This window comes from Gastrolobium bilobum, unplaced genomic scaffold (assembly GCF_033153095.1).
Source record: "Gastrolobium bilobum isolate Gb01-03AN ecotype WA unplaced genomic scaffold, APGP_CSIRO_Gbil_v1 utg39315, whole genome shotgun sequence".
NCBI classification, from domain to species: Eukaryota; Viridiplantae; Streptophyta; class Magnoliopsida; order Fabales; family Fabaceae; genus Gastrolobium; species Gastrolobium bilobum.
This window is the reverse complement of record NW_026896798.1, coordinates 44632-70866: the sequence shown is the minus strand read 5'-3', so window position 1 is coordinate 70866 and position 26235 is coordinate 44632. Positions and strand designations below refer to the sequence as shown.

Genomic DNA, 26235 nt, shown 5'->3' with positions numbered 1-26235 from the left:
TGTGTAATTATATCATACTATTTAAATGAGAATTCTCCGAAGGAGAACCTAAGGTTTTATCCCAATTTCTCTAAGTTTAACATGGTATCAGTCTAGGTTTCGTTACTAAATTTTTCGCTGTGCTCACAGTCTCTGAGTTCCCAAGTTCTAGTCTTTTGCGCGTACTGTTCACGTCGCAATTCTTGTTTTTTGTTTCCTCTCGCGATTTTTCTCAGCATCATGTCTACTGAAAAATATGATGTTCTTTTTGTTCGTCTTAATGGAAAGAACTACTCCACCTGGACATTTCAGTTCCAGATCTTTGTCAAAGGCAAGGAGCTTTGGGGTCATGTTGACGGAACTAATTCTGCTCCTGACAAAACTACGCACCAAGCGGCACATGCCCAATGGGAGGCCAAAGATGCACAGGTAATGACTTGGATCATAGGCTCTGTTGCGCCTAGTATTGTCCTCAATCTCAGACCCTTCACAACGGCAGCAAAGATGTGGGACTATTTGAAGAAAATTTATAACCAAACAAACACTGCTCGCAGGTTCCAGCTTGAACATGAAATTTCTCTTTTTCAACAGGATAGTCTCTCAATTTCTGAATTCTTCTCTCATTTCATGAATCTTTGGGCTGAATATACTGACATTGTCTATAAAGATTTGTTGACTGAAGGACAAACTGCAGTCCAAAATGTTCATGACAGCACAAAACGAGATCAATTTCTTATGAAATTGAGATCTACTTTTGAGGGCATTCGCACCAACCTAATGAACAGGGCTCCTGTTCCCTCCTTGGATGAATGTCTAAATGAATTGCTTCGTGAAGAACAACGTCTCCTTACTCAGACAAACATGGAACACCAGAAATCTGCCTCCCTTCCTGTAGTGTATGCAGTACAAGCCAAACCACGAGGTCGAGACATGAGTACTGTCCAATGTTTCTGCTGCAAAGGCCATGGACATTTTGCTTCAAACTGTCCTAAAAAGTTCTGTAATTACTGCAAAAAAGAAGGTCACATCATCAAAGAATGTCAAATCAGACCACCACGGAGAAATGCAACAGCCTTCACTGCCACTGTTGGCTCTTCTACTACTCCTGTTTCTGTGGATCAGAATCCGCCTGTTTCTGTGCCAACTTTAACCCCTGAAATGGTTCAACAAATGATTGTTTCTGCATTTTCTGCTTTGGGTCTTTCAGGTAAAGTTTCTTTATCCAGCTCTCCTTGGTACTTTGACTCTGGCGCATCCAATCATATGACCAACAATGTTGCTTCTCTTACCAATGTTACAAATTACTCTGGTAATTTACAAATACACACTGCGGATGGAAACAATTTACCTATCACAACAATTGGTGATATTTCTTCATGTCTTACCAATGTTTATGTTTCCCCTAATCTCACCAGTAACCTTATTTCAGTTGGTCAATTAGTTGACAGTGATGCAAAGTTGAATTCTCAAAGTCTGGTTGTCATGTGCAGGATCAACACTCAGGGAAGGTGATCGCGAAGGGGCCTAAAGTTGGACGTCTTTTTCCTCTTTATTCATTGTTGTCACCATGTTCTTTTCAGCCTTTTATTTCTTGTAATTCTGCAACTGTTAATTTTCAATTATGGCATAAGCGTCTTGGTCACCCAAATTCGAATGTACTTCATGCCTTAATGAAATCTGGAGTTCTTGGCAATAAACATTTCCCATCTTTTAGTGCTGTTCAATTTGATTGCAATTCTTGTAAACTTGGTAAAAGTAAAATTCTACCATTTCCAGTTCATCAATCAAATGTAAATCATCCTTTTGACATAATTCACAGTGATTTATGGGGCATCACACCTGTAATATCTCATGCACATTACAAATATTTTATCACTTTTATTGATGACTATAGTCGTTTCACATGGGTCTATTTTTTGCGATCTAAAGCTGAAGCTTTCTCTGCATTCCAATTTTTTCATTCCTATGTTCAAACTCAGTTTGCATCAAAAATTAAAACTCTGCGTTCTGACAATGGGGGAAATACACATCTCATTTGTTTCAAGAGTTCTTGCAGAAAAATGATATATTATCTCAAAGGTCGTGTCCTTCCACACCCCAACAAAATGGGATAGCTGAAAGAAAAAACCGTCATCTTCTTGATGTTGTCCGTACCTTAATGTTGGACTCTTTAGTACCCTCCCATTTTTGGTGTGAAGCTCTCTCAACTGCTGTCCACCTTATTAATCGGCTGCCTTCTCCAGTCTTGCACAATGATTCCCCTTTCTTAAGGTTATTTGGTAAGCAACCCAATTATTCAACTCTTTGCATCTTTGGTTGTGTCTGTTATGTTCATCTTCAGCCACCAGAACGCACCAAACTCACAGCTCAATCTGTTAAATGTGCTTTACTTGGTTACTCAGCCCATCAAAAAGGTTTTTTATGCTATGATCCTCACTTACATAGGATTCGGGTTTCTAGAAATGTCATCTTTCAAGAAGATACATATTTTTTTGCTACTAACCAAGACACTCAATCTTCTACATCCAAATCTGTCTTGCCATTGTTTCCTAACAGTTTTGCAGAAGACCAAGCTCGTCCTCCTGTCATTGTCTACCAAAGACGTCCGACTGTTCCACCAATTCAGACTTCAATCCCTTCAAGACCCCCTTCTGATCATTCTCTGGCTGCTGATCCAGTGCATGCACTAGAACCTGCCCCTTTACGTCGCAGTACTCGCATTCGTAAACCACCGGAAAACTATGGTGTTTCTGAATCTTTATCTTTGACAGCAACTTTAGCATCTATTCCAATTCCTTCTTCATATAAACAGGCAATGGAGCATAAATGTTGGCAGGATGCTATAGAGACTGAACTTCTTGCACTAGAGGAAAATCAAACATGGGACATTGTTCCATGTCCTTCATCGGTTAAACCTCTTGGCAGTAAATTTGTATTCACTATAAAGTTGCGTTCAGATGGATCCATCGATCGATACAAGGCTAGATTGGTTGTTCTTAGAAATAAGCAAGAATATGGCCTAGACTATGAAGAGACCTTTGCGCCGGTGGCCAAGATGACTACTGTGCGGACTATTATTGCCATTGTTGCATCTGAATCTTGGCCAATTCACCAGCTAGATGTCAAAAATGCCTTCCTTCATGGTGACCTCAAAGAAGAAGTTTACATCAAACTTCCTACGGGTATGCCCTCACTATTACCTAATACTATTTGTAAGCTAAAACGTTCTTTGTATGGATTAAAACAGGCACCAAGAGTGTGGTTTGAAAAGTTTAGCACAACATTAATTGGTTTTTCCTTCATCCAAAGTAGCTATGATCCATCTCTTTTTCTACAAAGGACCTCCAAATGTATTGTGATTCTCCTTGTTTATGTGGATGACATTATCGTCACCGGCTCAGATCAAGAGGCTATCACTAGAATCAAACAATTGATGCATACAACTTTCCACATGAAAGATCTTGGACAACTCACTTATTTCTTGGGATTAGAAGTACAATTCCAACAAAAAGGCATCTTTGTCACTCAGCACAAATATACTCAGGATCTAATTCAGCTAGCTGGTCTCACCACTGCAACTATGGTTGACACTCCCATGGAAGTTAATGTAAAGTTAAGATGGGATGAAGGTGACCTTATACAAGACCCAACTTTATATCGAAAGTTGGTAGGAAGTCTCATTTACCTCACCATCACAAGACCTGATATCTCTTTTGCTGTCCACACAGTCAGCAAATTCATGCAAAATCCTAGACACTTGCATCTTACAGCAGTACAACGAATCATTAAATATTTGTTGGCCACTCCCAGCCGTGGTATCTTCTTTCCGACAAATGCAACAATACAACTTCTAGCATACAGCGATGCTGATTGGGCTGGATGTCCCGACACAAGGAAGTCTACTACTGGCTGGTGTATGTTTTTAGGAGATGCCCCTATCTCCTGGAAATGCAAGAAACAAGAATCTGTCTCTAAATCCTCCACTGAAGCAGAATATCGGTCCATGTCTGCAGCATGCTCTGAGATTATTTGGTTACGAGGCCTTCTTTCAGAACTTGGTTATTCACAAGCAACACCAACTCCGTTGTATGCTGATAATACAAGTGCCATACAGATTGCAGCAAATCATGTATACCATGAAAGAACAAAGCACATAGAGGTTGATTGTCATTCAATCAGGGAAGCTTATGACCGTAGAATTATCACTCTACCTCATGTCTCAACATCTGTTCAACTAGTCGACATCCTCACCAAGTCTTTGACACGTCAATGACATAATTTCCTCGTCAGCAAATTGATGCTTGTAGATTCACAAGCATCAATTTGAGGGGGGATGTCAATAGAATTGATGAGCAGAATATTTGGCATTATTTGTGCAGATTTGTAATTATATCCTTAATTAATTAGCCAGCTGTAGGTTATGATTTGTAATTATATCCTTAATTAATTAGCCAGCTGTAGGTTATGATTGTGTAATTATATCCTTAATTAATTAGCTAGCTGTAGGTTATGATTGTATAGTTATGATTGGGTAATTATATCATACTATTTAAATGAGAATTCTCCAAAGGAGAACATAAGATTTTATCCCAATTTCTCTAAGTTTAACACATTTATCCAAAGAAAGCAACTTACTGTGTGATTTCTCTTGTACTAATCTCCTGCCAATAGGGTGAAATCTCCTTCTGGAGGAGGGAAAGGTACAGGAATCACAGAGCGACTAGCAATTTTCAAACCACCATAACCTCCTGCTGCCTTGTGGAATGCAAGAGAAGGAAAATAGAAGTAGCTTCCAATCTGATCCTTTACTTGAAGAACCATAAGTGAAGTTCTGCCCTGGTGGTATTGGACAATTGGTACCATAAACTCTATCCTGCCATGAGTTTCTCCTCTGCTGCACTCCATTCCTATAAAGCATCACATAGTCTAACACTGAATTCTCGGCACATGAATAATAGAATTTATATGTATATTGCAGTATTAGTCCTGATATTGTTATTCACTTTTATATTTGGTTCTCACTAATTTACACATCAACCATTACCGCGAGGCTTTCCCGTAAGGAAATTTTTGAATCGAGCGCTTACCATTATGCCAAAAACTATAACTATTAGTTCCGGGACAACTTTTTCTACTTACCTTTACCAGCTCAAATATCATGGTTTGATTTGACTCCAACTCCCACCAGACCTTACCAAGGCAGGATGCTGGTCTCATCAACAATCCCATTTCCAATACTTGCCTTGTACAAAGTGTCATTCAGGAAATTGAACCCATAATCCCAACTCTAGTACCCAATGTTGGACCGAGCACTTATCACTATAACCATAACTTTTGGTCTAGTGACAAGCACTTGATCCAACACCTCTATATTGCCTGTTATTAGTAGGAGCAAAACCGAGATTCCATTCATGTTTTATATTATAACAACTACGAATAATTTATATTTTCTTGATCAGAGAATAATTTTAGATTTCAATCAGGTATTATAAGCACTTTGGTTTAAATTGAAGCGTCCTAAGATTCATTGAATCACATCAGCATCTAACATTTCCAACAGAAAATCAGACAGTTCCAGTTCAGCAGTTTTTCAAATTATCTAGATCTACCATACATTATACTCCAATATACCTAACCAACCATGATCCTACACTTGCATTGTTCCTGTTAAACGACACCGTTTGCTAGTGAACTTGGAAATCTCTCTCAAAATATCTACTAGGATTATTTAAAGAATTCGTGTTCTTACATGCCATAGTGTCCGAAAATAGGCACTCATAAATGGTGCAAAAAACAAAAGATAAAAAGAAGAGATTTTGTCTACTGGTGATTTTTTTTTTTTTATATTATTCATCGATTGATCCATCTATTACTTGATTAGTTCGATTCAAGCCGGGTAGAATCACATGAGCGACAAAACTTTCCTTGTCAAATTTTAACACAGCTACATTCCAAAAAAACTCGAATTCAAGATCACTCGTTAAGTTGGAACAATCCCTTACCGGTTGGACCATGTCCTTGTAAGAGTCGACTAACAAAAGAAGGTTAACAAGGAGAGAGACTAACCAAGAGATTGAGGAAAGGTTCATCCAAGTTGTTGAAAACATTGATAATCAAGTTATCATTGGTCACAGACTCAATCTGTGGCCATGGGAATTGCCTGTTTATCAATATCTCCTGCCATTTCACACACCATATATTCATTTCATTCATAACAAAAACTGAAGTGATAAAAAATAATAGAAAAAATTCAAACAATAATGAAAAAAAAATGACCTTTTGTTTAACTCCAAGGGGATAAAATGTCCCCATATGTGACATTCCAAGTGTTGAACCTGTAAGGGTCCCCCACCCACTTGCACATGCAACCAGCAACACTACCAACAATAAAACACAACACAGTCTCGTTGAGTAACCCATTTCTCAGTTTCTCCTTCTCTCTCTAACCCAAATGTTGATATAGGAAAATGACAACCAGTTTCAAGTTTCAAGCAAAGAAATCAAGCCAACTAACCAAGCTCTATTTTTTTTAAACATAACTCCTTTTTATCTTTGTGCAAATCAGTCACTGCCTACACTTTTCTTTTGCCTTTTGCTTCTTTTGCTTTACAGCATAGCCTACACTGGTGTGATATAAAAAGAGATAATGTCGGAGGGGGGAAAGAGAATTAGAAGATCCTTCAGCAGAAGCAATGACTCTAAAAGATTACCAGAAAAGTATAGTGCTTGAATGGCATTTGCTTTTGTCTGCAAGAAAGGTTACATATTAAAACTAAGTATTTTTAATATTCTCTTTTTACATAAAATAGTTATTTTATATTGTAGAGAGAAAATAGATGGCTCTTATCATTACAAAAAAATAAAAAAATCAAAGTGAGCAAGAAAGAGAAAAATTGTCTTATATAAAAGGAGAGTAATATTTCTCTAAAACTAATGCTTAATGATGGAAGAAAATCTTAAAACTCTAAGGGGCTGTTGTGTAGCCGACTTATTTTGAGATGCCCGGGCAAGCTAGCTTTGACATAAATTAAACCCGCGTTTGGTAAGCAAAAAAGCGAAGGTTTCCAGAGTACAAAGAAATGCCGTGAATTTGTATTGTGTGTTATGTACAGTGCCAAATCCAATTGTTAAAGTCCATAGAAAACGTGGAAGTGTTTCAGTCCCGGGCAAATAACATTTGAGGCGCGAAACTATTGACTAAAATAACCCTTATTTTGGTACGATTTGTTTCTTTTTCTACTAAAGCAACGTGGGGACTTCATAACTGGCTTTGGAGAAGATCTTGACCAGCGCTGGTCATCCGCTTGGAGACTTACATTGAGCTTCACGTGAGAAAGGTAAAGTGGTGGAATGTATTGATATTGTCGGCATGCATGTAGAATCTGATATAAATTTTGTGTTGGTTTTTTTTGTTGTCAACAGTTTGATCAAATCAATTTGGAGGAAGGCTGTTATTGATCGTGGTAGCAACAGATCTACTACTTCCAAGCGCAAGTCTCCCATTGACGAGGTACTCCTTCTATGTGAGTTCTATTTTAATGTTTTTGTCATCCGTAAGGTCAAACGTGTTGGGTGAGAGGTTATTTGATTTTTGATGACTGGTAGGAGATGTGCAACCCGTTTAAGGACCATTGTATAAGAAAAAGAAATACTGCTATGTATTTGTTGAAAGTTGAATACCCATATGAAATACCTGCTCGTCTTGTGAATTTTTTTTTAATTTTTTTTTATACACATGTTGCGTAACCGAGTTCATCTTTTCGGCAACCTGTTGTGTAATTGTTTGTACAGAACATGTACAATTTGTGTAGGGTCAGAATGGAGTCTTTGTTTTGTTTATGTTAAAAAACATCAAGAAAGTTTATATGCCTTTTTTTTATGGAAAAGAATTGACAAAAAATGGGGTTTGGCGAGAAAGCATGACATTGTCAAAATGATATCTATGATAAGTGGCACTGTATTTGGCTTTTATTAATTTTGTGAGTTATAATTTTTTTTGTGTTTTCGATTGGTCTCACAACATACTGGACATTTGAACTATGGGATGTGATTTTTTGTTGTCCAGTGTAATTTTTAAATGTTAATTTTTTTTATGTGTTTTATTAATAAATGGAGCACGATGACAGCTTGAAACAGTGTCCAACTTACCTTTGAGTGCATGAGTGTAAAACTATAATAATAGGTCATTGGCATGGATGTCAGTTGTGGTTCTGTACATTGACATTGACAAAATAGTATTATTTCAATGGTCCTCAGCATATAATTTTTTTGTATTTTATGTTTTTGTATGTTGTGGATATTTTGAGATATTTGAATTAAATTTGACCTTCTTGTGTTAGATCATGGCAATGAACAATGGAATGAAGTTGAGTGTCATTGTTGTTCTCATTTGTCAACTGCAGTCTTTGAATAAGTTGACCATGGTTTTATTGAGAGTTTATGGTTTGTTATTAGCTGAAAGTGAAAAAAGGAAAAATTCAAGGAGGAGAGTCACATGGAATAATTGCAATAGGGTTCCTATCAGGGAAGTCAATCTGCATAAAATAGTGTATTTTAGTGACACAGCTTGTATTGAGAATACAAGGATGGATAGGAGATCTTTTCATGCATTGTGTGACTTAGTTAAAACAGTTGGCATGCTTGAACCGTCGAAGCACATGGCTGTAGAAGAGATGGTTGCAATATTTCTTCACATTTTGGCTCACGATGTTAAAAATCGAATAATTAAAAGACAGTTTATGCGGTCTGGTGAAACAATAAGCAGACAGTTCACAAAGGTGTTGCTGGCTGTGTTAAGATGTCATCAGGTTCTACTGAAGCGGCCTGAGCCCGTACCTCAAAACTCAACTGATGACAGATGGAAATGGTTTAAGGTATCGCACCTTAATACATGTAATTGTCTTTAAATTTACGAAATGTGTTGTTCGAATTCTATTGACTTGTCTTTTATTGTGTACATTTGGAATGAAAGAATTGTATAGGAGCCCTAGATGGGACCCACATCAAAGTCAATCCCCTCTTGGCTGATAAGCCAAGATACCGGACTAGGAAAAGTGAGATAGCGACAAACGTGTTGGGTGTTTGTTCACAAGATTGCCAATTTATTTTTGTCTTGCCTGGTTGGGAGGGTTCAGCAGCAGATTCGAAAGTCCTCCGAGATGCTATATCTCGAAACAATGGACTACGGGTGCCAAAAGGTATCTGAACAATCATGCAATGTTGTTAACATGATACCAATACATGCGTGTCTGATCATAATATCTTATATATATGGATATATAATGACTCCATTACATTTTGCAGGATACTATTATTTGTGTGATGCTGGTTATATAAATGGGGAAGGATTCCTTACACCTTATAGAGGGCAAAGGTACCATCTAAGTGAGTGGAGACATGGGGCACAACCAACAACACCGCATGAATTTTTTAACATGAAACATTCAAGTGCTAGGAATGTCATTGAACGATGTTTTGGGATGTTGAAGGGGCGTTGGGCGATTGTACGATCGAAATCATTTTATCCAGTTAAAACGCAGTGTCGTATAATCATTGCTTGTTGTCTACTTCATAATCACATAAGAAGGGAAATGCCCATTGACCCTTTAGACGACAATGCAATGGACAATACCGAAGGCGAAGATCACTTCGAAGGACATGAAATGATTACGCATGTTGAGTCCTCTAATGCATGGACACATTGGAGGGATGAAATGGCACAACAGATGTTTGATACGTGGAGAAATGGACATTGATTGTGTTTTTTTCATTGGTTGTTTTAATGATGTCAGATATTTTAAACTATTGTGTTTAAACTATTAGTCCAATGTGTTTGATTTAATGACATGCAACAGTGTGCATTGTTTGTAATACATTCCTTATGCCAATGTAGTGATTTTAGAACTTCCTTTATTATTGAACTATTATGTCATATTGCTTTGGTTCACCATGCACAATATATTACCTTCATACATAGGTGCAGATGGCTGAAGACAATAGTCAACCCAAAATGAGAAAAAATCATACTTGGACAACCGAAGAGGACAGAGTGCTTGTAGAGTGTCTCCTTGAGTCAGGATTAGCATGGAAGGGTGACAACGGTTTCAAGGTTGGATTTCCACTTCATATTGAAAAGTTGATGCATAGAAAGATACCAGACTGTACCTTGAAAGGTATTCCGCACATTACATCGAGGATCAAATTGTTGAAAAAACATTACAATGCAATTTGTGAAATGACCGGGCTCGGAGGGGGGAGTGGCTTTGGATGGAACGATAGACTGAAAATGATCGAGGTTGAAAAGGAAATTTACATGGACTGGGTCAAGATAATGCACACTATCTCAGAACATATGTTACATGTGCTTTTAAGTTATTCATTTTAAGCTATGCATTTTTTTAATCATTTCTATGTTTCATTGAAGACACACCCAAATGCCAAAGGCTTGTACAAAAAACCTTTCCCACACTTTCATCAACTGGCTCCACTTTTTGGGAAGGACGTTGCCACAGGAGATCATTTGGAGGTCCCTGAAGATGCAATTACAGGGTTGGAAAAAGAAACAACCGCTTATGCTGAAAGTGGGACTGCAATTGATGATTTATATGAACTTTTTGGGGACAATACACAGACACATAATTGGGAGCATGCAATGAATGACACTGCCACACAAGAACCCACACCGCACTCTCCTGTGTCTGTTTCAGTTGCAAAAAGGGGAAAAAAGAGAGCAAGGAGTGAGGACGCTCTACAGAATGAAGTAGGTATGGCAATTAAGGAGATAAGTAATGACTATCGTAGCACCAATGAGAAATTAGACAGGTTGATAACATGTTTAGACAAGCAGTCTGAGGAAAGCACAAGGAACATAGCTATTATCCAAGAGTTGAAAAAGTTTGAACAACTTACAGTTGATCAGAGGGTTAATATGGATGTGCTAATGTCCAAGGATGCCATTGTAATGGACATTTTCCTGCATGGTGGTGAAGAGGACAGGCACTTTGTGGTAGCATCTTTAATGCAAAAACTGTAGAAGCAAGAAGGGAACACTTTTTTGATAACCCAATGATGTATTTTGCTATTTTGGTCCTATTCTTGGGTTTACATAGCTGCGAATGGTTTAACTTTTATTATGCTGAAGTATTGTTTTTGGAAGTCTCCCACAGTATCCTATTTTTGGCTGGAAACTAATGAAGACAGTCAACGAACCTAGCTTGGAGTGAGGATTTTTGGATATGCTTCATTCTCTTTCGGTTTTGTATGGCAACTGCAAGCATAGACATATCACGCTCTGGGTATGTAAATATTAATCAATATTGTTTGACTTGGTCCTATTCCAGTGGCTGTTTAATCAAGGTTGGATTGTAATTATGAAATGTACCCATTCAGCAGTGGCTGTTTTTAATATAAACATTAATCTTGTTTATTTTTTCACATGCAGGGGTATTACGAATCAATCCTTACAGATCAAAGGTTAATCAAGGGTTGGGCATTGTTTGGCATCCATCATCATCAGTTTGGAGATTGGCAACATGTTTGATGGGCACAAACAGAGACAAACCCTATTTTGCTTGAAGACTCAGCATAAAGCCACTGGATCACCTTGTTGTAGTCATTCGTATTTATGTAGTATGCATGTACCTCATCTATAACTGTACTTAATATGTTATTAACCATATGTTATGACACTAGCAATTCAGAAAGTGGTTGTTCCATGCTTATCAGAGTGTCTTGTTCTTTTCACTATTACCAATATATAGGTTCATCATAACATATTTGCGTGGCTTATTTTGTCCTTATGCCAATGCCTCAATCGGGTTATCCACAATTCTTTGTCTTTTGGCTGCTTGATTCTAGTGAGGCTTCATCTATTGATGACAGAGTATAAACTATGAAGGCCACCTGCAATTATATGGAGTATAAACTATTTAACATGATAATATAATCAATCAGTATAGCAACTATGTTCCATGCTATAGCAGTTTTTAGGACAACCACTGTGCATCATTTTGCAGGTTTGATAAGTATGATTTAAAGTGTGCTTTGACATTTAATGATACTAAGCATTGGTAAAGTTTGAGTGGCTTAATAAGGGTAGTCACTTGATCAGCATAAGTTGTTGCAATTTTTCATATTTTCAACATTTCAATGATTTATCTTGATATAACCTTCATAAAAATGGATATATAATGATTAGGTCTCCTTCATTAATTAGGTCTCACTCATTAATTTATTTTTAATAATCTGCTATGATCATACATGTGTACACAGATTGAGGAGAAAAGTCTATTCCAAATGGATATTGTAAGTAGAGCAATACTAATGTTACATTTGTAATTACAACCGTGCATCACTATCCATGTAGTGACATACAAATTTCTGGGTAGCTCATTGTGCCAGAATTCAGTCAATCTTTAATTCATTTAAAACTCTTTAACAATCCTTACAATCAGTATAAAATTGAAATTAAAGCCCTAAACAAAATCCTAAACCAACAACTACTAACTGTCTTGGAACAATATATGTCTCTGTGCTTTTAATGTCAACAATCCCTTCAGTTTGCACCCCAGAATCTTTACTTGTATCATCATATGTTAGACTGCTATGAGGATACTCAGGGTACTGGTTTTCTTTGGCAGCAATAGTGCCATCTTCAGCAATATCAGATTTGTCTTGAACTTAAAACAACTTATCACCTTGATCTATAATCACATTTTGTGGCTGTGGAAAATGGGTATCATTAGAAGCAAGTGGCTTGCCAGTAGAACAATGAGAAGGGAGTTTGTGAAGATAGATGTGTAGGTATCTGCAAAATTATAGAAAGCAACGAGATGTATAAGTCACATGCTTCATTTTCCCAAAATAAAGGTCTAATACCAAAAGCTGATTACATGTAATGCAGTCAGTTTAAATGTCACACCTAAAGAATTAGTCATTATTTTATTAGAAGAATATCAATTTGCACCCACCAAACTTGCAAAAATTCTCCAACATGCACCTTTATATAAACCCAATTTTTCACTATAAAACATCATACTGTAAAACTGGAAACTCATTCAAGGCAAAATATACATTAATAATGTCAATCAGTTAAGTAAACCAATATATAGTCGTTACATATATATTTATAGAACAAAAATTGACGAGATTAAGTGACGAGATCTTCAGCCTCAGAAAAACTGAAGCAACATACATCCAACAATTTTGTTAGAAGATGACTACTTCAGATTTCAGTCTTTCATTCTTAACAAGGAGTCAGGGATGACCAACAAATGGCTAAGAGCCTAAGACCAAGACAGAAGCAGAAAAATATCTTTGTCAAATTACAAACAAGAACTTTGCTCTCTTCTAAAATCAAAAAACAACCGAAGTCACCAACCTATAATGCATATTACAAGTGTGGGTATAAGTGCAGAAGTGCAGAGCAGAAAATCTGCACCTCTAGTGCTGATGTGCATTTCCTATCATCTAAATGAAACAAATTCATATACTGAATGCTACATACCTGAATAACATAATTTCCATATTGATCCTGTGCTAAAGTGCAGACAGATTGCATGATTTCAGCCATCATGCATTGTTGTGTATTTAGATCATCACAATGTTCTAGAACCCTCTGTTAGCATCCATGCAAACTGTTAACAGTTAAATAAAGTGGTAAAAGAAAAAAAAAACTCATCACTACCTCAACAGAAAATGAATACCATGTTCAATGGTCTAACCTGAATTACTCTGCATCCATAAGGATGAGTAGAAAGTGCAACAACTTGCCCATAAAAAGATGAGACAATAAATTGAATTCTATCTTGAGGAACACACTCTATACACTTCTGAATAACATGGTTTCCATTTTGATCGCGTCAAGAGGAGGAGGCCGCGGCAGCATGATAGCAATGCGATTTACTAGTCTGACTCCAAATACTATTGAAATGATAAAATTGAACAAATGTATACCAGTGAGTACAGCAGTATCAAGGCGAATTCCACCACAATATACCTAAATCATATGAGAAAGCAAGTAGTCATTCCCCAAGAAATTATAAGAATTAAAAAAAAACACTAGGCAGATAAAAAAGAGCAACAACAGATATAAGTCAAATATCCAGAAATATGAAGTAATCACAAACTAAAATTTGTTAGCATAATAGTTAAATTATATAAATTGGAATCAGATATAAGTTAGGTTGATTTACCTGCATATCATTCGTATGCATTTTATGCCTCCGAAGATTAAGCAAGGCCAATGAGATCTCTTGCCTGCTTATCATTCGCATACATGCAGACTAGTACACATGTCTATGTCAAGAAAAATGATCCTATTTTGGGTTTGCCTTGTATACAGAGAGTCTTACCTTACATGGGGTTTGCCTTGTTGTAACTTGTATGTTTAGGCTTGAAGACTTCACTACTCATTCAACTCCTGCAGTGAGTTAATGAGGACAACAGGTATATATGGTTCCACCCAAATGTTATTCAAATCTTAAAAATAACAACATTGCAAAAATACCTAACATTAATATACATTACAAAGTTCAGAAACAAAGCCAATGCAAAATAAAAGTCATATACATAAGGGGACAATAATATAACATGCTTCACATTTGACAAAGACAAATACCTAACATTAAAACCCACTACATCATGTTAGAGTTCTACAAGAATACTACCATTTGTCCTCAATTACAACATTGTTTGTTAACATCTTTACGGCATACAAAAAAGTTAACAAACGAAATACTTAATCATACAAGTCAACAACTTAACTACTTATTATATAACACGACCCCAAGTACTACACTCTCAATAATTACCACAACAAACAAAAACTTCAGCAACGTGTCCTTCTTAATGCAATTAGGACAAGTGGGTTCATCAACCCACTGAAAAAAGCCACACTTCTCATTTCTTGAGAAGTTGGGGCACCCAAGGAACTTCCTTCCTGGATTTCTTTCTGTGCGAGACTTCCGCAAAACCGCCCTCATTCCACACCCACAAATTAGCAGCTTCGATGAGGACGCAGATGACGAATCCCCAGAAAAAACACTTCCGTACCCGCTTTTACCAACACCGTCTCCACCCATTCTACCTTCAAAGCTTCACTTGATATCTTTCCCTGACAATGAGTGGAATAAACCCTACACCAACAATGAATGCAGAAAATTGTAAGGACATACACAATCATCCTTTGCTGCATGTGGTTTTCAACCCACTCCAAGCAGACATTTACAATCTGTCAATCATTTTTTTTTTAAAAGGGAAGGTTAAATGCGAACCATTTCACCCTAATTTAAGTTCCAATAGGCAGCATAATAACATATAATCCGTGAACAAACCTAACCCTATCATTTTCATTATTTCAAATTCGACCTACGATTTCTAAATACTACGTTCTCATCGACTCAGAAACGAGGAAAGTAAAGGCCTTGGGTTCTTCAAGCTACCTTGACCCATCAAGCTCGATAGGATGCAAAATCAAGATCAAATTTGGATCCTTCATATCACTGTAATTGATTCACCTAGAAGCACACATTGTATTCGAACAAAAACGTTATTCAAGCATAGCTTCATCTCGGATAGAATAGAAGACTATACCTGATGAGTTGCTTTAGCCGCTTCGCTTGTCCGACGACGAAGAGGGGCCAATGACTCTCTCAAACGCTTCCTCAGGGAAACCACACGTTCGATGCCAAAGCAGAGATGTCGACCAGCCTTTTCCTTTGGTATCTCACAGCAAACCCTTTTCGTTTTCAAAACCACAATATAATATTTCAAATAAAACGTAAATCTGAGGTTATTTTCGTAAAATACTCACACTTTCCCATTAATATTTCATAACTAACCAAACACACATTCAGTAAAATTAACCATGAAATCCAGGGAAATTTTTATCATACCAAACACCTTTTAATAATATTCCAGAACATATATATTCCCCAGTTATAATTATTTCCCAGATAAATAAAAATTTCTCCTCTACCAAACGCCCCCTAAAATTACTAATGAGTAGCTTCTGCCGAATCCAAGGTTTAATTTTATTTACTTGTATGTTAGCAGTTGCTCTTTTAAGATGGAGAATGTAAAAAGAGCTTAGCCTGATTTGATTTAACATGCGGTGACATACAGAAGGTTATCATTTACTAGGGATGAATATGTTATTCTTTATTTTATTTTTTTTGTACAAAGGGATGAATAAGTTGTCAGCAGTTGTTTGAAAACCATAGTCTTGTGCATTGATAGCGGGTAACAAATATCTCTGACACAGTGAGTCGTGACACTATTACAATAATTTTAATTATGTACGTTCATTCCGTGGGTCACCTAATCTATTCCATAAATGCTATCATGTTTTTGGTACAAAAAGTTTATTACTTTAATGATGGGTTTTATTAATCTCTTTTTACATAAGATAAATATCTTATGTTGTAGAGAGAAACTGAGTGGGTTCTATCATTACAAGAAAAAAAAAAAAAAAGTAAGGTGCGGAAATCGAACTGAGAAAAAATAAAATAAATTATCTTTTTATAAAGAGACTAATATTTCCTATTAATGATTGAATTTTCAGACTAACCTCACTTAAACTTTCTGTGTTGTGTCAAAAATCAAAATAACTTCTTTCAGACCGAATGCAGAAACAAATCACAACATATTTCATATTTGATAGATTTCTTTTTTTCTTTTGAATTCCATATTTGATAGATTTCTGATTCCGGATCTGTTCCCCACACCACCCCTCCTCTCTTTTTTTCTTTCTGCTTATAAATAAATGAAAAATTCTATGAAACATTGGTAATGCACCTGTGTTTGATAAGGGAAGGATTGAAGATTAAATCTAAAAATGTTTTACATTCAAATCTCGTTAAACTTGTACCAAAAAGAAAAAGAAAAAAACGAAAATCTCATTGAAGTTAGGTGTGTGTGATGACATTTCTTATGTGGTAAGAAATATCTCTTATTGTATTAGCTTCAATATAAAGTAATATAAATAAATATGAACTTACTTATATTAAACAAATAAAAAAGAAGATGAATATCAACTTAGCCAAAGTTTAAATATTAACTTCTTTAATTTTTTTTTTCAAATCTTTCTCACCAGTCATTTCTCTCACTACTAAAAAAATTGACCATTTTATATGCAAATGTTGATTAAATTATTATTTTTCATAAAAACTTAATCAGTATGCTCAAGAAACAAACTTATGACTAAAATATTATTTAACGGAAATGTTTTTGTTAGGTAACATAACATAAAAACAAACTTCCTACTCTCACAAAAGGAAGAGAGAGGAGAGAGAATAGGAAAAAGAGAAAAAATTTAAAGTGGGTCCCATATAAAATTTGTGTGTATAGAAAAATAATTCTATGTTATGTAACATAATAAAAATAAACCCCTTATTTTAAATGTGAAATAAGTTAATTCAAAGTTTCAAAGTTGCTTTTAGTTGGGTATCCGTTTAGAGTAGGTCAGTGCTCTTTTACAAAACTCAATAAAATCTAGGTTTGAGCGTAAGTATAATAGTGCTTATCTTAATTCATCCACTCATTACATTTAAATTATGATTAATTTTTTACGAAAACTACTAATATCTCTTTATGCTTCTTATGATATATATATATATATATATATATATATATATATATATATATATATGGGATATGTTATAGTTATAACCTTTTTTTTAAACCTCTTACAACCATATATCATAACCGTTGATTTTCACCAATCAACGGTTATGATTTTCACAAATTAAATTTATTAATTAATTATTAATTCATAATAAATGACAACCGTTGATTGGCGGAAATCAACGGTTATGATATATGGTTGTAAGAGGTTATAAAAATAAAAGGTTGTAAGTATAACCTTCCTCTATATATATATATAATATTTTTATTTTTGTCGCATAAAGTTTTTCCTGACACACTCATATAGCTCAGTATCATTGTGAAAAAAGAGAAAAAAAAGTTAATAAGACCCGCTCACTTTTATGAGTGAGGTAAAAAAAATTATAACTAACACAGAAATATTAAACCCTATCATATATAAAGGGTTCGTTTTTTTGCAGCGATGTGAATAAGTTATCTATATTGAACCCAAAATCACATCATTTTGGGGCAGAAATCAATATGTTTTTGTAATTATAACTTATTTCAAGGTTATAATAGTTTTATAATTATAATATTTTAATCTTTAAACTCAAAACGACGTCGTTTTGAAAGTAAATGTAGATAACTTATCTACATTCACTGTAGAAATATTAAAGCATATATAAAATGGGAAAAAAAATTTGTCATTTTAAAGGACACAATGTTGTGTCCTTTTAGTAGTTATAACTATTACGGGTAGTATATAGTTATAAGAGGTAGGATCCTTTGACACCGAGTTCAAATTTGAAATTTGACACCTCATCCGAGAGTCGTTAAATCAAAAAAATCAACAACTCTGATTTGTAAGCATGTGACACCATTGATTTTTTTTATCTAACAACTCTCAGATGAGGTGTCAAATTTAAAATTTGACACCGATGTCAAAGGATCCTATCTCTAGTTATAATATTGAAGTTGTACTTTTTTCTCTCTCTTCAGAAGTTGTCTGCTGTAACACCCCTAAATTTTTAACAAACATAAAATTTCTAAAATCATAAATAAATGTGAAATTTGAATTAACCAAATTTGGAAAATGTTATCGCCGCACTTGTACCATAGACAAGTGCAAGGCTATATTTATTACATTAAAATAAAATCAAAGTCTAAAATTTACTGTAGGAAATATGTCTTGTGCATTTATAAATCTCATAAAATTTCTAAACTTTAGAACTAGCTAGAAATATCTGAGTCGTTATCCTCTCTGCCACAACTAGCCTCATCCTTCACAACCAGTTTCACTGAAAATCTGCTCCCCCGCAGGATCATTGCAGCCAAACAACCACAAACACAAACAGTCAGCAAAGCTGGTAATCCCAATCCAATATACACAAATATAACTCATAATAATCAAATTAAGTAATATAACTAAAAAAATTCAAATCAAGTATCAACTCGTTATTAATTATATTAATCTTTAATTAGTCCATTTAGTGGGAAGAGAACCATGATAGACCCGGGAAATCCTGTTGCCAGTCTACCCTGTGACCTGAGAAACCCCGTTGCTGTAACACCCCTGTGCACCCGGTGTATTATCATTAATTATAGCATTAAGTGCAAAAGGAAATTAGAGTAATTAAAGTGGATATGTGAGTAAAATTTTTCATTTCTTGTCAATACATCAGAGTAATTAATTATTGTAATTTAAATTACTTAACTGTTAACGCTCATATTTTACTATATTAAAGTATAGATTTTGGGCTTTCCGAAAAGGTATATATTAACCAATTAGTTAAGTATAGTCCGGGTTACGCAACTCGCAATTTCGCTTCAAATCGTACTTCTGGAAATAGATCAACAACTTCAAAATGATACCAATTTTTATATAAAATTCCAATGGTTCTAAAATTTTGTAAGGTTGTGGGTCTATGTGTTAGCTTCACATAGGTTCTAACCGCGCCCAATTTGGAGCTTTGTAGCTCCTGTTATGGCCATTTTACTAAAGCATGTTGTTGTTGTCTCTGGGTGAGCGTGCTCAAGAGCGCTTAAGCGCGCTCTTTGAGCATATTTTCTTCATTTTTGCGCACTCGAGTGCGCCCTAGAGTGCTTAGGTGCGCTGGGGCAGGGAGAAATGCATTTTTTTGGTCATTCAGGGTGCTTGAGCGCTCTATAGGGTGCTCATGCGCGCAACGACAAGGAAAATTTTCATTTCCAAACCTCGTAGCGCGTTTGATCCCGCCCTTGGGCACTTAAGCTCGCTTTCCAAGATAGGGGAAGGTTATTTTGAAGTATTTAACCTATATTATAAGAACCAAAATCCCCCATGAAGGTACCTAACAAACCATACATATCAAACATATCATTTAACATCTAACCATTCATCATAGTCTAAAATAAGGAGCTATTCAATTGTACAAGAACTCATATGATTATACAGTTATCCATAGTCTCAATTACATATCGAAATGGTACTCAAAATACATATCCCATGATAACCCAATTACGATTCAAGTTTGACCTTGCTTTCCCACAAAATATTCGTCTTGACATAATTGCATGCATAATAAAAATAATATCTAGAGCCTCCATCAAATGATACAAGTATGCAAGCATGTCAAAATATTCAAAATGAATGCGAAAGTATGCATCACTGCTCGGGCATCCTACCCTGAGGTCCATCTTCTGTACTATCTATGGATCCTGAAAATAAATCTCACAAAGGGTGAGAGACAATCTCAGTAAACTCAGGAACCTTGGAGACTCCTCCAACCCCGAGCTCACTTACATGTTATACAAGCATCAAAATAACATATAACATTCAACACATAACAATTCTATTGGCCAGAGAACCATTTAGGGAAGCATAAGCACCATCCAATCGAGTCAAGCATAAGTGCAAGACCATCCAATCGAGTCAAGCATAAGCGCAAGACCATCCAATCCAGTAAAGCATAAGCGCAAGACCAACTGCAATACAAGAACATGCATATACACCCAATTTTCACACCAATGTACGCACATGCTATGCAAACCACATCAACCCATGGGGTGTGGTGGAACAACAAGGGAAAAATCTCCAAAAATCCAAGAGTTTACCTTTCTAGGCTTTAATCTCAACTCATCATGGTCCAACAAAACCAATATCACAAAGCCACCAATACAAATCCAACCTTTGTTCTTAAGATTTCAACATACTAGGCCTAGCTCAAAGGTTGTCTCAACCCAATATCTACACCTACAACAATGTTCCTACACATCAAAAAGAGGATTCAAGCTTTAACCTCCCTATCTATGACATATAATTTGAAATCCCTAAATTTTCTATGAAAACCCTAGCAACCCATTTCATGAAACTCTCAAAATTCATGAAAATAAATGTTTTCTCACCTTACAAGCCCTAAAGCACTTGGAAGAGGTGATACTAAAGCTCCCAAAAGTGTAAGAGACCCCTCTCTTGCTTCACACCTAGGGTTGCACGATAATGATTCCAAAAACAAGGAAATGGGTCTTCTCCAAGGGTCTCTTAATGATGAAGGGTGAAGAAGGATGGACAAGTGAGAAGCCAAGGTGGAGGAAAGCTCTCCTTGCCTTTAATGGAGCTAAGGCTCTTTCTTGAGTGAGAGGAGGAGGAAGAGACGATGGGAGAGAAGGAAGGAGAGTGAAATGAAAGTGGAAAATGAGGGAGAGGAGAGAGATTTTGTTATTTTAAAATATCTTGAGGGGAAAATAACATTTTTAACCCTTAGTTTTCTTCCATATTACCTCGTTCCATTCTAACCATTTAGTTAGGATTATTGATTTAGTTGGTACAAGGAGATTGTGTCACTTGCGTATATTATTTTGGGTCTCACTCACTTGGCACACATTGCATAATTAACCCACTACTTTTATTACTCACACTTTTACCCCGAAAATAATTTAATTCACAATTAGTCTTTCTAACTAATTTAATTTTCTAATTATACATTCATTCTCTAAACTATATGATTTTATTATTAGTGATATTATACTCACCCTACCTTTTAAAAATTCTGACCTCAAAATTTAAAAGGCATACCTATCGAATAACTCGGGATATTGATTTAGAAGTTCACTCTCTCGTTCCCAAGTTGCTTCTTCTGGTGCCCGTCCTTCCCACTGCACCTTAACTATGTGAATGGTCTTGCTTCTGATCTTTTTCTCGATTCGGTCTAAAATTCGTGCAGGCCGTGTAGGGCTTGTTAGATTTTCTCTGATCTCTATCGTATTTGCTCCACTACATGAAATGGGTCTGGAACATACCTCCTCAACTGAGATACATGAAATAATCATGTAGGTCGGACAATTGGGGAGATAAGGCCAGTTGATAGGTGTACCGATCGCACAACTAATGTAGGATACTCGTAGTCATAGCTAATGTATGATTAACATTTAAGGGAATAGACGTTATTGAACATGAAATGAATTTATGTAGATAAAGAAAAAGTTGTTCACAATTTTTCGCAATACTATTTAAAATTTAGCTATGCTTAATACTATAATTGATGATAATACACTAGATGCACACGAGGTGTTACAATGCTCAACAAGGCCTTGCAAATGAGGCATTGAATTCTTCATTTAGTTTGGAGTAATATAATTTTAATAACATTAATGTGAATTCACATGTGGTAACTTGGAACACTTTTATATATGGGCTTTCACATAGGGATAAACAAACAATGGTGCTCTTTGAGATCTTCAAGTTGATGCTTGCAGATGATGGTGTTAAACTTGATGTGATACCACAAATTTTTGTTATATTTGATATTGTGCAGAATTTACGTAATGGAAAAATATTTGATATATATAAGCAAATATTTTGTAATGGGTTTTACCTATTTTCAACTACCATTAATGAAGATGAAACAAATTCGACGACGAATATTTTCCTAGTGAGGGTGGAAGATGCATTTAAAATTTGCTTACATAGGAAGATTTGGATTTGGAATGTGATTTATTTTTTTCTTAATCCGTTAATTATTAGATTAATTTGATTTTAATTATTTCCTTATTTGAGGTGTGTTTAATGCTGATTTACTTTTAATTAGCTATATTTAAAATTTCATTGTTTGGTATATTTTAATTATGTTTTAGGGTCATTTAACATCTTGTAAAAGGTTGTTTAGGACTCTATTTATATGAAGTTGAATATTTTATTATTTAATAATTATAATTAAGAATAAAGAGAATTCTCTTTTATTTAGCTACTTTTATATGTGCTTTCGGTATATTTTTTTATAATGGTTAATACATGGAACATGAGGGGAAACAAAATCACTAAAATAAAATATTCGACATAGACTTACTAAAAAATAAAAATATCTGAGATAGAAACAATGATGCCCAGTTTTAAAATATTTATTCTTAAAAAAGGTAAATTAAAATAAGCAATTTAAATAAAAGAAGTGAACATAACCAATTTTATTTAGGTAATATTATTTCTCATGTTGTATAAGACACACACAAAAATAGGAGGGACACACCAAGGAGAAGAGAGAAAAAAAAAATGGGTCCACTCATTTTTTGTGTATGTGTTGCGTCTCATATAACATGCGAAACAATATTTCCTTTTATTTTATATTAAGAATATAGTTTCCAAAATAAGATAGATTGAGTTTTATAATTTTTTTTACAAATATCCCATTTTTATTTTTAAATTATCATTTCAAGGAATTAGTCCCTATTAATTTTTTTATTTTTTTTTGGCAAATGTCCCTTCTTACATTATATTAACTATTTAATTAATATAACTTTACGCTTGGCCTGCATGAAGAATAAGTCCCATTAAAAATTTGCATTCTGCATCAGTTTTATTTGACCCTCGAAACAAGAGAGTGCAACATGAGATTGTTTTCAGTTCCACCTTCGAAAGCAACAACAATTATATTCCCCCCATTTCTTGAGTTGCTTCAAAAAACATTATGATTAAACTACGGGGATTACGAATATCATGTCACAAGGAAAAATTTGTATTTTCTTGTAGAGACATCAAATGTGGGTTCTATCATTTAAAAAAAAATAAAAAATAAAAAAGTTTGAGGTTACAAAAATAAAAATAAGGAAAATTTCATTCTCCCCCATTGTGATTTTATAATTCAGTTGACATCGTGTGGTTATAAACTTGTTACTTAGATTTATTGTGCTTAAATAATTTATCATTTAATCTCGTCGGTTTCAAATTTTTACTTACACTTTATGTGGTTACAAAAATATATCACTTAAATTTCTTGTGGTCTTATAAATATAAAAATATTACTTTTCAAATTTTATTTTATATAATTATGACAGTATCGAATAAAATATAATCAAATTAATAATTAAATATTAAATTAAAAAATATTTCAAGTTATTTATTTTGAAATTAATTTATAAATTATTTAAACTTATTTATTTCTTTTAAACATATATTTAAAAATTAAAAAATATTATTTAAGATAAATTAAATATGTATTATCGATGTATAAAAAATATTATCAAAATAAGATATTTACTTTTTTTATATAATTTTATAATGATATCAGGTAAAAAATAGATAAAATAAAATAATATTTTATTTTATTTTATTTTCATGATAAAAATAAGTGAATTTTTTAAAAAATTATTTGCCTTAAATGCAGTAGATGAGGATATAAAATAAAACAGAGAAAAAATAAAAATGCAAATGTATAAAATTATAAGGATATAATTGATATTATTATTAATTTAAATTTAAATAAAATTTACATTTTTAGGTGTATAATTTTAATTTATAATATGATAATAATATAAGATAAAAGTTAAAAAAACAAAAAATACTATGTATACATAAAACCTCAAGGTGTTTAAGTAATATATTTTTATAACTATAATAAATATAAATAAAAATTTAAAATCACAGAAAATTAAATAACAAAATTATTTAAGCACAATATACTTAAATAATAAATTTAAAACCACATAAATTAAATAATGAATCATAAAAGGAAAAAATGTTTATTTTTTTAAATGACACAACTTATATCTTTTCACTTTCACAAAGAAGTGGGACCCACACCTTTATTTTTTTGTCAACTCTCTCTCCTCCTTTATCTATCTCTTTCTCTCAATTAAAATGACACAACTTTACATCCTTTAAAATGATACACACTTTACCCATCATAAAATCACAATGGTTAAAATTGAAATTTTCATAAAAATATTTTTTGTTGCATTAGTCCACCACGTGGCTCAGCTTCCATCTCTTAATTGGTTTATGATTTTTTTCTTGCATTGGTCCATAGGCCTGACATAGGTACATTTATGTGGATCCCAATATTGGACACGAATCTCCATAAAAAAATTCAATTATACTACTATATACTAGGTTACATCACTCTTGATAGTGAATATGGAGTTCTCCAGTTACATCCAAAGATTCTTCTTCTCTCTATCTTTCTCTAATTCTTAGCCATTAACATTTAGCCATAGAGAGTGTGTGAGAGTTCAAGTTTCATTGAATAGGGATATACAGAGCAAAAATCTCTGAATAGAAGGAGGATATGGGGGTGATAAAGGCAGCCATTGGAGATGCAATCTTGACATCAATATGGGTTTTTGGTATCTCAACTTTGAGGATTCTTACAGCTAAGATAGCTCTTTTTCTTGGTCTTCAACCTGTTTCACTTGTTGGCCTTTTCATCACCACAACTCTAAGCACCTTTATGGTCTTCACAATAAGCTTAATTGGCAGGGCCTTGGGTGGTGCTAGCTTCAACCCATCAACCACTGTTTCCTTCTACACTGCAGGGCTAAGACCTGATTCATCTCTTGCATCAATGGCTGTTAGATTTCCTGCTCAAGCAGCAGGTGGAGCTGTTGGTGCCAAGGTTACCTTGCTAGTGATGCCAACCAAATACAAGCACATGCTGAAAGGGCCTTCCTTGAAGGTGGACTTGCACAAAGGAGCTATAGCAGAAGGGGTGTTAACTTTTACTCTTAACTTAGTTATCCTCTTTGTCATGCTAAGGGGTCCTAAAAACCCACTATTGAAGGTGTATTTGATTGCTTTGGCAACTGTGGCTTTGGTTATTCCAGGTTCTGGGTACACTGGGCCTTCTATGAACCCAGCCAATGCCTTTGGATGGGCCTATGTGAACAACAAGCATAACACTTGGGAGCTATTTTATGTGTATTGGTTATTTCCTTTTATAGGGGCTATCTTTGCTGCTTTGGTCTACCGGTTTCTATTTATGTCACAAACCAAGAAGAAGAAAGCTTGAGAGAGCACAATTAGTTAAGCTTTTCTACATGTTAATTTATGTCATACATTCTTGCTTCTCCTCCTTCTTCCCTTGTCACTTAGAAATCTCTTGCTTGCTTTAATTAATGTTGAAGCTTCCTCCTGGGACATATTGTGGTTTTGATTATGAGATTAGGTATTCAAAACAAGAAAGTTGAGGGATTAATAACTTTCTGTATGCATAGGATTCGAGATGAAAGATCAATTATCACAGCTATTATATATTGACAACTGTTAAAAAAGGGATCCTTGGTGTACAGGATAGGATATGGGGCTGATAAGTGTAAGATATGATATAGGGCTGATAAACCAATATCCTGTCTTGTATTTGATAAGCACCTGATTAGCAATCTGATAAGATTATGTAGAAGGAGAAAGGAGAAAGAAAAAACAAAATA

The 26235-nt window shown here is 34.6% G+C and overlaps 1 protein-coding gene across 1 annotated transcript; it reads left to right on the top strand.

The window, feature by feature from the left end:
- The first annotated feature begins 24916 nt into the window (after positions 1-24916).
- On the top strand, positions 24917-25962 carry LOC133302054 (aquaporin SIP1-1-like). Its single transcript, XM_061501778.1, has one exon. It carries the CDS (start codon positions 25098-25100, stop codon positions 25815-25817), a length of 720 nt encoding a protein of 239 aa, XP_061357762.1. The 5' UTR covers positions 24917-25097; the 3' UTR covers positions 25818-25962.
- The last annotated feature ends 273 nt before the right edge of the window (positions 25963-26235 follow it).

What these genes read in the sequence shown, in the direction of transcription:
- LOC133302054 (XM_061501778.1), top strand. Translation starts at nt 25,098, where the DNA reads ATGGGGGTGATAAAGGCAGCCATTGGAGATGCAATCTTGACATCAATA.